Source organism: Cetorhinus maximus, chromosome 9 (assembly GCF_964194155.1).
Source record: "Cetorhinus maximus chromosome 9, sCetMax3.hap1.1, whole genome shotgun sequence".
Lineage (NCBI taxonomy): Eukaryota > Metazoa > Chordata > Chondrichthyes > Lamniformes > Cetorhinidae > Cetorhinus > Cetorhinus maximus.
In genome coordinates, this window is record NC_135887.1 from 14,468,468 (window position 1) to 14,484,672 (window position 16,205).

Sequence of the window (16,205 nt, forward strand, 5' to 3'; positions counted from 1 at the left end):
CCTCTCCGCAGATGCTGTCAGACCTGCTGAGTTTTTCCAGGTATTTTTGTTTTTGTTCTAGATTTCCAGCATCCGCAGTATTTGGCTTTTATCTTACTGCAAATTGAGTACTGTTGCTTCTGGGCTTAGGTCACCTGTCGAAGCCTGGAATGACCCTGAGGCATAGAAATTCAGAGCCACAGAGTATGTGAACTGGTGCTTGGCTGCGGTTGAAGCTGAAACAGGTGACATGTCTCTGGTGCAGCCTTCCTAATGAAGCAGAATTACCAGAAACACCTTCTAACTTAACTGGGTGCAAGATGCTGTGGTCCTGTAACCGTGCATGGTGTAAGGCAGGCTGTTCCCTCCCCTCCTTCGCCCTCTTCTCCTGGTTATCTCTCTGGTTGCTCATGCTCGAGCCACAATGGCAGACCAAGCAGCACACGCGGGTCACCAGGGGAAGGCTGCGCGCAAGCCTCTGGGGCAGAGATTTTCCTCCAGCTCCCAAAAAAACTAACATAAAATTGGTGTCTGGAAGCTGAACTCCCCCTTTGTCTACTTTAACTCCTCTGGTCCAACACCAACCCCAGGAATCTGCACAGGTTTTTACCTTTCAGAATTTGAAACTTTGGTCTCAAAGCCTTTCTATGGGGGAAAATTATCCCTGTCCAGGATATATTAATTCCAATCGCACATTCATCCTGCAGGATTATGGACCTTGCTCAGGAAGGTGAGATTTATTCTGGGTAGCTCTGTGGATGGACATGGGCATGGACACCATGAGCTGAATGGCTCCTTCTGTGTAAATTTTCTATGATTTCTACACTATTTACCTCAATATTCTGGAGTAAAGTGAGTGAACTCATTCTAACAGGAGACACATTTGCCATCTTTTCAATCCATATTCTGGCTGCAAATTCTCTGCTTCCTTTCATCACACACACACACACAGACAGACACAAAGACAGAGAAAGAGACTCACAGACAGGCACACACACACACACACACACACACACACAGATGCACATACACAGACAGACACACTCCCACACACAGAAGCACACCCACACAGATAGATAGAAACACACACACACATACATAGATAGAGACACACACACACACAGACACACACACACACACACACACACACACATAGATAGATAGAGACACACACACACATACGCAATGTAAAATCTATACAAGAACTCTCCCACTTCTTCAAGGAGATTTGCAACCAGCTGGTGAAGCCAGTGCAAATTGCCTGCGTTGTCTCTGCAGGATAGAGAATATTAGTGGGTGTGCAGGGATGTGGTGATTTACTGCTGCTTGCCGCATGAACTCAATCGGCACAACTCCTGGGAGATTTCACCTGGTTCTCATTCTCATTCAAATCGAATGTACCATGTCCCTTATAGTCCAGGGATTCTGGATAAGGTAACAACAAAAAGATAAATGAACGTGTACCAAAATGAAAATGCACTTCCATATCAGTGAACCAGGAATGTTAGAAAAAAGATGCAATGATATTAAACTTCAGAAATTATCTGAGAATCAGTAGGTAGTAGGGAGGCAAAAATTCACGGAAAATAAACTCACCATAGTCATTCTTCTGTCCAGGATAAATTATTCTGAATACATAATCTGTGGCTACTTCTTCCTCCGTCGGTTCTTCTTGGTCCATGGATTTGGCCCTGCTGTTTCTTTTCCGCAGCTTCGGAAAGACTTTGCCCTGAATGTTTGGGAAATACAGCAGTTGGTTGTGTTGCTAGTTATCAACTCTGCCTAAGTGATATTTCCAACTGATTCGCGAGTGGTGTAAGTGAGAAAGACTTGCATTTATATAGTGCCTTTCACAACCACTGGGCATCCCAAAGTGCTTTACAGCCAATGAAAGACATTTGAAGTGCAGTCACTGTTATACTGAGGAAAAGCGGCAGCCAATTTGCTCACAGCAAGCTCCCACAAACAGCAATGTGATAATGACTCAATAATCCGTTTCTGTGATGTTGATTAATGTTGGCCAGGACATTGGGGATAAGATTCCTTACTCTTCTTCGAAACAGTGCCATGGGATATTTTACATTCACCTGAGAGCGCAGACGGACCCTTGGTATAACATCTCATCTGAAAGACAGCACCTCTGACGGTGCAGCACTCCCTCAGTACTGTCCTGGCGTACCAGTCTACCTGGTTGAGCTCAAGTCCTGGAGTGGGACTTGAACCCACCACCTTCTGACTGACTCACAAGAGGGAGTGCTACCAACTCAACCACAGCTGACACTCAAACAGACTCAACACCAGTATAATGTGTAATACGACATAAAATTAAGAGGACCCTGAGGGCTGGTTGCTCTCAGTGCGCAGGCAATAGCTCCTACACCCTTTCTTTGGGACAGGCCTATTTATCTCCTCCAAACCTGTGGGAGAAGGTTTCCTCTGTGCTCTGTGTATAGGCTCGTCAGGCAGTAACTATCAAAGGAGCAAAAGTCATAAATAAAGAGCCTGTTTATGATTTTGCTACCAACGGAGGAATTCCACCCCTTCTTCCCAAGTCTTTAAAGTAATATAATGTGCATTTTATTTTATACCAATCTTTTTTACTCTTATTCCCGCTGAAGACTTATCCAGAAAATTCTTACAAATCGAAAAAATAGTTTTACGTTTATCATCCCAGTTTTCATCCCACCTCTCCTTAAGGCACGGATTCATCCACTGCTGGGCCACAGCACCTCATTCTTTATCCATGGGCTTCGCGAGTGTATTATAGTATATGTGGGTAAAAGGACGTTAAAGTTGATCAGAATTCTTCCCGGCCATTTGCATTTTAAAACTGGTGGCGAGACTCTCTTTTAAACCACCGCAGTTCCTTGAGTAATTTGCTAATGGTAGTTTAATTATGTTGCTAAATATACACAGGTGAAGGCCATTGTTTAATTCAGAACTGAGAGCACATATAAAGAGAGCCTTATATCCCTGCCTAGCTCAGTCGGCAGAGCATGCGACCTTGAGTTTCAGGGTCGTGGGTTCGAGCCCCCTTTACATTCCCGGCTAGCTCAGTCGGTAGAGCATGGGACTCTTAATCTCAGGGTTGTGTGTTTGAGCCCCACGTTGGGCGCTGTAATATTTATAAAGAGAGCCTTCTGGGACACTGGGCAGGATTCAGAGATAGGTAATGCTGCATTCTGTGAATAAACCTACTGTCAAGGAAAGGATAGGTGTCTAGCTTCGTACTTTGCCATCTGGCTTGGATCTGTGTTACATTATTGACCTACCTTTCCTCGCTGTGACCAAAGTGGAGGATCAAGCTGCCCTCGTGGTAACAGCCCGTTTTCAAGGCAGGAGAGGAAGGCTAACAAGTGGCCACCCTGGGGGAAGTGGAGTGGAGGCCTTTGGATTCCATCCTGACTCACCAACACTAAGGTGCCTCCACTGTCAGCTGAAAAAGGCAAGGTAACAATATCACCGATCTGTAGCAATGTATCTAAGGTCACTAAGCAATTAGCCCATCAACCATTACATCTTAAGAAGAAAAAAAATGCAGCAAAAATACATATTTAGAACACAAGTGATTGACTTCTGCATATAACATGCAACATACATATGAAGGTGTAACATAACAATTACCCTGACTCTAAGGTTACTCAGAAATAAAATTCCCTTGGAGTTTGGGTTGGTGCCTGTTTTTACACATGTTCACAAAAGTTGTGTTTTTGTTAAGTTCATTTTACGTCACACTTACCGCTCACATCCTAAGGAACAAATAGAAGTCACAGAATGCTTATATCCTGACTACCGAGAATCCAGAAAAGATTATGTGAAAATATAAAGTGAACAAACACTTACGTTGTTGGTGGCAGTGGATGCAGACTATCTGACTCAATGGCACAGTTAGGGCGTAATCCCAATAGACACTGAAAATGAGCCAAAAATCAGTATTTTAAAATTGTCTTTTCGATCCTTTGCAATTTTGAAAACAATTTATTAAAAAAAATTTGATTCAGAATTCCTTTATGATCATCCATTGAAGAATTCTCCTTAATGATAATCACGTCTTAATTGTGTGATCATGCAGCAAAGATTACCTCTACCAGGAACTCCCCTGAAGATTCTCACAATCGGCCACTGGGACCCTGGTGTAACTCTTTCGAGTTATCAACAGTCACAGATTGTAACTCTTTCGAGTACATTCACAGTTCTTGGTTTCCGGGAGTGGGACATGAACCCACAACCCTCTGATTCAAAGGCGAGGGTGCTATGAACTGAGCCACAGCTGACACCTCGGGACCCTGGTATAGATGTACCACTGGGTTACAGCAGCTGAGTGAGAGAGCCCCCAAGAAAATTCCCAGTGAAGGAATGCACTGACGGTCATTAGTTGCACCAGCAGTTACACTGACAACGTCTGTTGAAGTAATTTGACCAAACAGGAACAAACCTAGGACAAAAGTAAAATACTGCAGATGCTGAAATTCTGAAATATAAATAGAAAATTCTGGAAACAAGCTTCCCGCACGCAGATGAAACCCAGACCCCCACCCAAGGCATTTAGAAAAGTAGAAGCACAGGTTACCTCTTTTCAAGCTCTGAATCTCCCAGAGTCCCATTCATGAGTTGGTTGGGGGTCCACTTCAGAGTTAAATGTTCTGCAGACTGATGAAGCGACAGGTACCCTGGAACAGTCTCCACATCCTCCTTCTGTTAAAGGAAATAGAAACGTCAACTCTACACCTGCTTTTTAAGATGCTTAGCCTGCTGGTCTAAGGTTCGTGTCAGAAACTTGAGGGTAGAATTTCTGAGTCAGTGACATTTACATATAGAATGGCTGCTGAGGCTCCTACATTACCACAGCGACTACACTTCAAAAGCACTTCATTGGTTGTAAAGCACTTTGGGCAGCCTGGAGGTTGTGAAAGGTGCCATGTCAATGCAAGTCTTTCTTTCTGTTGTCAGTTCTCAGCCTGGCCACCAGATGGAGCAACAGCAAGGCTGTGGTAGAGTAGATGGAGTGAATTCAGGAAGTTTGTTCCAGACTCCAGCCACCCTCTGGGTGAAAAAAAAATGTCCTCACATTACATTTACTGCTTTTGCCAATTATTTTGAATCTGTGCCCTCTACTTCTTGATGAATCTGGCTTAGCACCTGGATATTGCTTGATTCCAGAAAAAAATGAAGGGGTAAGACTGAAACAGCATCGCCCCTTTCCAGTACCTAAAATTCCCTTTCTGATAGTCACACAAACAGCAAGGAGGAAAGAAATTTTAAAAATTCAACTAATTCTGCCAAATGAGGGAGATGCTTTATTTGCTCATATATTTAGATTAAGTTGAGACAACTTCATTCTATACGTCACATGAATATTTCTGTCCAGTCTCAGTATATGTCAAAGGAATTAATTGCTACTCTCCCTCGGGGTTTAAAACATCAATATTCCTGTATCAGTGATGGTACTTCTAGATAGACAACATTACATTAAAATAAAACCACTTGAAAGCACTGAACAGTTTCAAAGAAAATTGTCAGAATTTTCCACCCTCACTATACTGTGCCATTTCTTTTCTAGCCATACTTTTGGATGATGACTATATGAATTTTTGAAGCTGGACATAGGGCCTTTGGTTAGTGAGAACCTGGGTGGGGAGGTTGTGGGAGAGGAGAGAAATGGGCAGAAAAACAGATAGAAATCCAACTTATTATCCAGTGACCTGTGACAAAGTGTGTGCATGAGCATGAGAATCAATCCCCTCCCCACTGTCAAATACCACACTAACTATTATCATACAGGCTGCATGACAGAACTTGGACAAGATAACAGAGGGTGACGAGGTAGCACATCGGTAGGGAGTTAATACCTTCAGGCAAGATGAGGAGAAAAGTTTGGGAGGGGGTTGGCAAGTACATTATTTCATGCCAGTTCAGCAAGTGGCTCATGCTGATCTGACCATTTAATGCGTAATCAATGATCGAGCGCTGTTAACATCAAATCACTTGTTCCGTTCTTTCTGATTGACTGGTAATCTGCGTTATTAATTGTGCCAAAGGTATTTAACTGGATTTTGAATTTTTAAAACAAAAAAAAGGTCCCTCTATGCCAAAGCAAATTAAAATGGATCACTCTCTGGTCGCAAGGCAGTTTCATTCAATAGATATGGACGATTAAAAACTAGGCTTTTTTTTTAGGTTTATTAAAATTCTGATTCATGGCTTACTGACAAGACTGTATCCTTGCTCCCCGATGGGGGTTATTGCTGACATAACCTTCAGAGACTGAATGCAGAACTCAATTCGAAGTCTGGAATGCTGTCTGCCAGGGGTAGATTGTAACCAGGCGCTGTAATGACTGGGGTCCAAAGCTTTAAGCTTGTAGTGCATGCCCTACTCGTTTCACTGGGGAGGTTCAGAGTCAGCAGAGCCCACTGCCAGCATCCTGTCTAATCACTGCAGTAGGCAGCCGGAATTAATTTCACCCCAGGCGTGAGGACACTGGCAAATGGACTTTTATGCAAATGCTCTGCTGGCCATTTGATGAGGGTACGGTAAGTAGCAAAATGATTATGAGGCAGGAACAGCAATCCAGGAGCTGAGTGTTCAAATCTCACCATAGTAAATTGTAAAACTCACTCACTCTCCTAGAAGCGCTTTATCCAACTCAGGGTCGTGGGGAATCGGAGCCTACCCCAACAGGCAGTGGACGCCAGGTGCGATACACCCAGGACAGGATGCCAGTCCATCACAGGGCACACACTGGGTGGGGGGGGTAGCACTTTAACTGTAGCTAATCCACCTAACCAGCACGTCTTTGGACAGTGGGAGGAAACCAGAGCACCTGGTGGAAACCCACACAGGCATGGGGAGAACGTGCGGTCAGAATCGAACCCGAGTCCCTGGAGCTGTGAGGCAGCAGCGCTAACCACTGTGCCGCCCTGAATTCAGTAAACCTTGCAAGTTTGTAGGGTAGCACGACGAACAATGACTAGGAACAAAGAGAGAGAGAGAGAGAAAGACTTGCATTTAAAAAGCACTTTTCATGATCACAGGATGCCACAAAGCACTTCACAGCCAACAAAGTACTTCTGAAATGTAATCACTGCTGTAACGTTAGAAGCATGAAAGCCAATTTATACACAGCAAGATCCCGCAAACAGAAGAGAGATTATTGTATTATTGTGTTGTTGGATGGACTAGTTTCAGTTCTTCCAGGTGCTGAACCAATGGTTAAGTGAGGGAGTTCTTCTGCCATCCTGCCAAAAGCTATGTGGACCAGGAGGAACAGAGCTGAAGGTTCTGGGAGAACTAACAGCTACTTAAAAGCACAGTGAGAAAGTAATTACAGAAGTACTGTATGTAATTCAAGATCAGAGTTGTTCACTTTTAAGCAGAAAGGCATGTATGGAATTGAATCTAATCTGCAGAAAAAAAAGAAATAAAGAATGGTGAAGATCAGTCAAGAGACTTCAGAGCAGTATGCCTGAAGTTATTTAGAGGGATGGGGGAGCTAACAACAGTGTCGTATCACACTAATCCCCGAAGCAAAACCAATATGCTTATATACACCCAGAAAGGTTCCACACCCTTTACTTCCAAAGGGAAAGAAAGAGATTGACTCAATTGTAAGACAAGGAGTCAATTCACCTGTAAAAGAGCCAACGAGTTGTTGCTCAGGGATAGTGCCATTTCCAAAACCGAATGGCTCTATAAGAATGTGTGTTGATCTCACACAACTCAATAAAGCTGTGAAAAGGGAAGACCATCCAAAGCTATCAGCAACTGAGAGTTTAGCAAAATTAGGGAAGAGCTCAATATTCTCTAAATTAGACAACAGCAGCAGATTCTGGCAAATACCACTAGGAGAGAAGTCCAAGCCTCTCATAACTTTCATAATGCCATTTGGCAGATTCTGTTTTAACAGCTTACCCTTTGGAACAACATCAGCACCAGAGATCTTTCAAAGAACAATGTCAAATCTTTTAGAGAGCTTACAACCGGAGTTGTTTGCCATAAGGATGACATGTTGATACATGGGACCACTCAAGCTGAGCATGACATGAGAGTGAGAACAGTGCTGAGAAGAGTACAAGAGGCAGGATTGACACTCGACAGGAAGTGCGAGTTTTCATAGCCAATAATCAGGTTTCTTGGTCACATAGTGAGTGCATCAGGACTAAAGGTTGATCCACTGAAGACCAGAGTCATCAAAGAATTTCCAGCTCCAAGGGACATCATGGTGTTACAAAGGTTCACGGGAAGGAGGTTACGGACACAGGCTCCTACCTTTCCACACACATTGATGCCACGGGTCAAAGAGACAGACTTAGAGAAAATATGAGAAACTTCCTGAAGTAAAAACATGAAACTCTGATAGTTATCACAGAGCAAGAACATAATCAGATCAGGGAGAACAGTTTTGGATCAGAGATCAATCGAAATTTGGAGAAATAGCGGAGAAATCACCACACTCGAGATCTTACGTTGTCCAGACAGGGCAGGGGCACAGTAAGAAGACACGGAAGAGCTTTGATTGCAATTGAGCAACAGAGTTAAAATCAAAAACTAGAGAGGTCGCAATCATCACAAATGAAAGAAGACACTAAAGCAGGTGATCCTAAACCATCTACTAGTTTGAATTCTGTTCGGCAGTGTCCAGAGAGCCAATGGCAGAATAAGAATGCCTTATTCCCTGCAGCAAGCAGGAGAAAGAGGTACAGTAGACTAGTGAAGTCACCATCGGTGTAAGAGAAGGTGAGAATCTCAAAAAAAAAACTGGAGGAAGGAGAGAGAAAGAAAAACAGTTCAAGAGAGCACAATGAGTCTACATTTCCTATGAAACTTCACTGAGATGTTCAGAATGACTAGGAGACTTAAGCATTGGATTGCCAGGTACGGCAGGGAATGCTGAAGTCTGAACAGAGACTTGGGGGAGATGTAGTATAATAGAAGTATGTAAGACTAAGTCCCATAAAGGGTTAACTGTAATAGCCTGTGATGTCATAGAAGGTAGTGATGTATACTCATGTGATCTGAGAGTCTAGGAGGAAGTAGCATGGAAAGAAGCTACTGTAAGGGAGAGCTCTCATAACTGTAAAAATATTACAACAGAGTCTTTGCAGCTGGAGATCTTCGGGAGTTATTGAAACTACTCCAAACCAACAACACAATAACAGTGTACAGCACTATCTAGCTGTGTACTACATTGTTCTGATTTTGTTCACCCCATCCCCAGAGGTCAGATGTTTCTTGCTGTGCACTACTTACTGGCTGGACAAGTACATTATTTTTTCCATACAACAGATGTGTTCTGGAATTTTGATGTAACGACTCCACATATTCCCTTGCTGAAGCTGCAAATTTATCTTCTGACATGCTTCCACTCGAGTGACGCTTTCTTATCTGTAAAAGACAAAATTCACCAACTTCATAAATAGCAGAACGCTACATGCCTGCTCTGTTTATTCATCAACCCAACCTCTGGTAATTCAACCATGTGGGCATTAGACATTTGTGAGGCTTCACCTTGAGTATCAGCAAAGGCTGTCTGGCCATGAGGGCAATCTCAATGAAGCCTAACCCTTACTTGATGTCCAAACATGTCCAATTACAGTGGTAACCCCAACAATTTTCCCATCTTTAATACAGACTATTGTATTGCCACTGTTACACTGGTTGAGATCAGCTAACAACAGAAATCAGAGATTAAACCTGGGAAGGTCTCATTTACATGGTCCAGCCACTGGGAACTGGATCTTGAAAGTGACACCCATTTAGCCTTTAATGTGCGCGAAAGAGCGCACTGCTCCCTGAGGCAAAGTCCTGTCTCAGGGAGATTCGTGAGTGGTAAGTAAACTCTAAAAATGGATAAATATTAAAATTAACATGTCCCCTTCATGTGACAATGTCACACGAGATGGGACATGTTAATAACAAACACACAAAATGTATTAAATTTTTTAAAAAGGGACATGAAACTTCATCCCACCAGTGGATGAGGTTTCATTAATAATCTGCAGCCTGCTGGGGCTCCTGGCCTGCCCACCAGCCTTAAGGTTGGCCAGGCAGGGTATTTAATAAGGTTAATTAGCCTGTCAATGGCCTTAATTGGCCATTGACAGGTCGGCAGACGGACAGCTGATTTCACTGTCCGCCCGCCTTCCTGAATATTTAAAGGGACCGGGGTGAGGTCAAGGGTTCCTCCCGACGTCATTTTCCCTTGGCAAGCGGGCCCCACCCCCAAATTCCCCCGAGGGGAAAATCCTGGCCATTAGGTCAGATGACCAAAAGCTTGGTCAAAGAGATAGGATTTAAGAAGTGTCCTAAAAGGAGGAAAGTGGGAAGTAGGGAGAGAATTCCAGAGCTTAAGACCTAGGCACCAAATGTATGGCACCAATGGTGGAGTGATTAAAATTAGGGATGCTCAAGAGGCCAGAATTAGAGGGTTGAATCAGGGCAATGCTGTTGATGTGCTGTACATGGATTTCCAAAAAGGCATTTGATACAGTCCCGCACAACAGACTTATGAGAAAAGTTATAGCTCATGGAATGAAAGGGACAGTAGCAACGTGGATACAAAATTGTCTGAGTAATAGGAAACAACGAGTAATGGTTAATGGATATTTTTTGGGTTGGTGGAAGGTTTGTAGTGTAGTGGAGTTCACCAGGGGTCAGTATTGGGACCCCTGCTTTTCCTGATATATATTAATAATCTAGGTCTTGGTATGCAGGGGACAATTTCAAAGTTCGCCGCCTATGATACAAAACTTGGAAGCACTGTAAACTGTGAGGAGGACAGTTTAGAAATTCAAAAGGACATTGACACATTGGTGGAGTGGGCAGATAGGTGGCAGATGAAGTGTGAGGTGATTCATTTTGGTAGGAAGAACATGGAGAGACAATAGAAAATAAGGGGTATAACTCTAAAGGGTGTGCAAGGGCAGAGGGACCTGTATATTTGCATAAGTCATTAAAAGGTGGCAGGAAAGGTGGAGAGAGCAGTTAATAAAGCATACAGTATCCTAGGTTTAATTAATAGGGGCATTAAGTACAAGAGCAAGGGGGTTTGCTGAACTTTATAGAACACTAGTTAGACCTCAGCTAGAGTATTGTGCACAGTTTCGGGCACCACACTTTTAGGAAAGATTGGAAAAACTGCAGAAAAGATTTACAAAAATGGTTCCAGGGATGAGAAACTTCAGTTATGAAGATGGATTTGGAGAGGTTGGGACTGTTCTCCAGTACTGAAGGATGGATAAGCAGTTTGATAATTTAGCAACAGTGGAGGAATGGAGAGAGGTGGTGCTGAGTGCACATGTGAAAACTAATGCTGTGCTTTCAGATGATGTCACTGAGGGGCAGCGGGTAAATGAGAAATAGGAGGGGACCCAGGAAAACTTGGGGGATATCAGAGGTAATAGTACGGGAACAGGAAGGGAGGCAATTGCAACTTCAATTTCATTAATTAAATAAATCTGGGAATAAAAAAACTAATATCAGTAATGGTGACCACAAACTACTGAATTGTCATTAAAACCCATCTGGATCACCAATGACCTATATATAGGGAAGGCAATCTGCCATCCCTACCCAGTCTGGCCTAAATGTGACCCCTGACTTTTAACTGCTCTCTGGAATGGCCGAGCAAGTCATTCAGCTGTATTCAAGAAGGTGGCTCAGCACCACCTTCTCAAGGGCAGTTAAGGATAGGCAATAAATGTTGGCCTTGCCAGCAATGCTCCCATCCCATGATTGAAGAAAAGAACTGGACCCTCTTGTCCAGCTGACCTGGTATGTCCAAAAGTATAGTTCTGGATTTGCCTTCCCCATCCCGTTCATTATTGTTATATCTCTGGATAGCTCCTCTGTGATCTTCTTATTGGTAAAGGCTGTGGCTTACAAGGTGTTCCTCACAATTTATCCTTCTCATATATGTGGAATCAGTTCTGCTCAACTGACACCATTTAATCCACAAGCAGAAGTAGTAATAAATTTTTTTTTAAAAACACCTCTGTTGCAACTTGAATAACTAGCAAAGTAATTTTCATTTCCAGGTCAATAATGTTTTATTTATTAGGCTGGCCATGGTTCCACTAATATAGACGTGTGTTAAACAGATTTCTGATTATGTTGACTCTTACACCAAGTGCAGGCCGTTTGGATGGGGAATCCTGGTGTCCATGTGCTCCATGAATACGGTGTCTTTGCACCAGTTCATCTGCCGATGGGTCGGTCCAGTAGTGGTCAGCAGTTTTAAGCTTGGTGTACTCCAACGCACAAGGGCCAACTGTAACAGGGAGCATAAAACAAAACTGATTTTCATTTTCACTAAGGCAAAATGAGAATACAAACATAAATGATACCGTTATACATTCTGGTGTTCGACACATTTGCTTCAGGCTTTAATGCTGGCCAAATTAAATTGTGTTCATACCATCCCGGCATTTCCCAAACCTGCTCCAGGTTGGGATTGAGTCTCACGCGACGTAACTCACAAGTTATGGTTTCTGTTCACACAATACAACCAGCAAGGCGTTTGGACATTGTAACATTCTTTGTTGCATTGGCCCAGTTTTTTTAAAAGGGAAAAATTAACCTGGCTTTGTGCACAGTGGCTAGCTCACATTGCTGCCATTTAACATCCTGGCACATAGGGATGCCAAATCAGATTGGTGTTCAACACTGTTTTGGTCATCGTCCAGTGCTGGCATAAGATTGGCATTGGGAGAGGCCTGGGATTGGTCATTGTCTATTGTTTTGGTTGAGAAATAGCATGTGGGCAAAGGAGCTGTAAAATAAAAAGCAAAAATCTCCAAGTGTGAAATAAATGAACCTAAACACATGACAGCGATTTACCAATTTGAGAGAGCGATCGATGGTCACCAGCTGTGCATCAGAGTCCAAGGCAAGGTGCTGTTCACCCATTAAGTACACTGAGCTCAGCGGCAGGATGTCTCTTGTACATTGGTTGACTTGTGAAAATGATGCTCATAGCTCACTCCCACCAACAGGGTTCATGAGCTGCAGCTTTTTCCATACAAAACAACAGTTGTAACTCACTATTGGTGAGTAATGCCACATCTGCATGTTAAGTCATTATGGAAACTAGAAAACACTAACCCTTTATTCTGTTCCCTTTGGAACACACTAGCAGTTAGCTCAACTGGGTTAATTTGAAACAGCATCTTTTTTATTGGCTTAGTGAGATTATTCAGTAAATGCACTGAGCCACACACATTGAGAAGGTTCAGGTGGGTCACTATAGAGTTAACTGATCTGAGCCAGGCAGTAGTAAAGGTGCTATAACTGTCTCTTGTCTTAAATTATTTCCAAAATACCTATGGAACCTTGACTGTTCTTTGCCCGAGGAAGAAGCTTTTCGACTATTGTCAACTGCCTTGCACAGGTAGGCACTTTTCAGTGCAAGTTACCAAATCACAAATGTGAACCCTGGCTAATTTCTTTGCCTTGCCTCTCACACCGCAGGACGATGAATCCACTGACAGCTCCTGAACCACTAACCCCACTTCCTCCCTGAGATCAGCTAAACTGCCTGCACATCCTGCCATCCGGCATGGCTCGGTACCACACAGGGTGACACAGCTACCCACTGGCTGGTTGACAAAGCAGCTGGTAAGAATTTTTAAATTGTACACAATTTTTTTTTTTTAATTTGCAAAAGTACAACTCCCTCCCATTTTACATATTTATTAAGCATTAGAAGAATATTAATTCGGAACCCTTACCAAGCAGAGAAGCTAGAATCGGTCCGCAGACTGGATCTGACATTAGAGCTTGTTTTTCATAATATTTACTGGAAGGGATAAAATGATACAACAGTATTTACATCCAAGAAACACAGGCAGCACCACATTCAAGAGGGAACAGCCTAGAAATTGGATGGGGCCATAATCCTGGAGCAGCACACACACACACAGTGATTGTCTAATGATGCCACTGGCAGGACCTTGGCAAACTGGGTAGCACTGGCGAGCTGTAGGCCCAATTCTTGGCACCAGAGGCAGTTCACTGGCTGCAGAGGGTGGGGGGAAAGAGCACAGTCGGTTAGCTGAGATGACGGTCAGGGAACGGGGAGTGTTCTTCCTGGCTCCATATTCAGCCAAGTAAAAAACCCTTAAACTTATCTTGTGGCATGGCAGCCTCCAGGGGGTCCCTTTAAGGACAGCTGTTTGACTGCTGTGCAGTCAGCATAAACACACGTTACAAAGGCAACCCCCCCGAGAGAGGCATCGGGGTGGCAATTTGTATAAGCTATGGGCTCAACACCAGTTTCATGCAGGTTCCCTGGATCACTACCGAGTGCCCTATCCAATATGGCATATGTGCATTTCTGACACAGGTTGTGTGTGCGCCCTACCCACCATATGGATGCTGAGGAGCCTGTTTTAGGGCTGTAAAATGGGCACTAGGTAATGGAATTTCTAAGCCAAAATGTTTGAAATCAGATAAGTAAATCAGGGGAAGAAAAACAGCAGTGATGGTAATAAATGGCTGACCCCACACTAGAATCTGAATCTTTGCATTATTAATGTTAAAGCTGGTTGCAGCTTCTTGGCATATAGGCTCATTACATCGATGAAGTGAGTTTTTGACTTCAAATTCAATCTCAGCCTAGCGTCCTTCAAGGTGAAGATGACCACATTCATCAGCTGGGGTGTTGGCTAGGGTTCCGGTGGATATGTAGGCGTCTGCTAAGAGCAATCTGCAACCGGAATGTTCTGCTCCAATAGGACAGGATATCATACACGATCAAGTTTTGGATGAACTGCTGGCTCAGGATTTCCTCTGCTTGCTTTTTCTCTCCACCTCTGGTATTTGCTTGCTTTCGAAGGAAGCTGCAGTGTTTTTTATTTGGTTGCACTAGGTGCAGCGATCCTGGGTGAGCTTCTCCCAGGACTTGAAGTCCATATCAAAACTTCTAAGTGAAGCCTTCACTCTGTCCTTGTAGCTCTTCCTTTGACCAGCATGAGAGTGCACCCCAGACTCTAGATCTCCATAAAAGATTCACTTTGGTAAGCGAGTGTCAGGCATTCTGGCTACATAACCAGCCCAATTCGGTTGTGACTATCTCAACATGGTGTGGACGTTTGGCATGCCAGCTTGGGTGGGCACCTCAGTGTCTGGCACTTTGCCCTGCCATCTGATCTTCAGAAGATTCCAAAGGCAATGCAAGTGAAAGTGGTTGAGCTTCTTGGCATGATGCTGGTACAGTCCGAATCTCACATGTGCAGAGCAGAGTGGGCAGGACTATTGCTCTACAGACTTTCCGTTTGGTAGGTAGGTTTACTCCTCTTCATTTCCAGACTGATGTTTGAAGACTGCTGAAGGCTACACTTGCTTTGGCAATTCTTGCATGTGTCTCATCGTCAATATAGACAGCTGAAGAGGGTGTGCTGCTGAGATAAATGAACATTATCCACTGCTGAAATGTTCTGGTCATGGACCCAAACCTTGGGCTCGAGATAGGGCTTTTCTGGAGCAGACTGGTACATTACTTCAGTTTTCTTCATGCTAATCATAAAGCTGAAGTTTTTGCATGTATTGGAGAACAAGTCCAGGCTACATTGCATATCCAACTCTGAACTGGCAGCTAGTGCACAGTCATTGGCAAACAGGAAATTGCAAAGTATGTCCTTTGAACACCTTGGTCTTTGCCTGGAATCATCAAAGATTGGGCAGTTTCCTGTCTATGTGATATCTGATTTCGATGCCAGGATCACCATCATGGAAGTCATCGGAGAGCATGGTGGAGAAAAACAGGCTGAAGAGGAATGGCACTAGCACGCATCCCTGTTTAACTCCATTAGTGACTGGGAATGGTTCGGAAGGCTCACTATCATCCAGGACATGCACAAGCATGCCGCCGTAGAACTGTTGAACCATTGTGATGAATTTCTCAAGGCAGCTGAATTTCTCCATGACCTTCCAAAGGCCCTCATGCCTGACTGTGTCAAAGGCTTTGGTCATGTCAACAAACGTGGTGTAGAGGTGCACGTTCTGCTCTTGGCATTTCTCTTGGAGCTGTCTAACTGCAAACACCCTGTCAATAGTTCCTCAACCATTTTTCTGAACCTGCACTGACTCTTTGGCAGCAGGTCCTGATTGAGATGTGGCACTACACGTTTCAGAAGGATTCTGGCAAAGATTTTGCCGGCAATGGGGAGGAGTGAGATTCCTCTACGATTGTCCCCAGATTGGCGAGTTCCTTTCCGCTTCTACAGGTG

The 16,205-nt window shown here is 43.7% G+C and overlaps 1 protein-coding gene and 1 non-coding gene across 2 annotated transcripts in view; one reads left to right on the forward strand and one right to left on the reverse strand.

Annotated features, from left to right (window-relative positions):
* The window catches only part of sgsm2 (small G protein signaling modulator 2), a 228,997-nt gene that overhangs the window by 50,364 nt on the left and 162,428 nt on the right, over positions 1-16,205 (reverse strand). Inside the window, exons 5-11 of the mRNA XM_078548103.1 lie at positions 13,707-13,774; positions 12,102-12,247; positions 9,229-9,363; positions 4,550-4,674; positions 3,823-3,890; positions 3,252-3,415; positions 1,576-1,708 (exon numbers count right to left, since the gene is read on the reverse strand). Of these exons, the coding sequence (XP_078404229.1) occupies positions 1,576-1,708; positions 3,252-3,415; positions 3,823-3,890; positions 4,550-4,674; positions 9,229-9,363; positions 12,102-12,247; positions 13,707-13,774 (839 nt within the window). The remainder of the gene's footprint in view (positions 1-1,575; positions 1,709-3,251; positions 3,416-3,822; positions 3,891-4,549; positions 4,675-9,228; positions 9,364-12,101; positions 12,248-13,706; positions 13,775-16,205) is intronic.
* Positions 3,022-3,094, forward strand: trnak-cuu (transfer RNA lysine (anticodon CUU)). The gene has a single exon. It is a non-coding gene; the product is annotated as a tRNA-Lys (tRNA).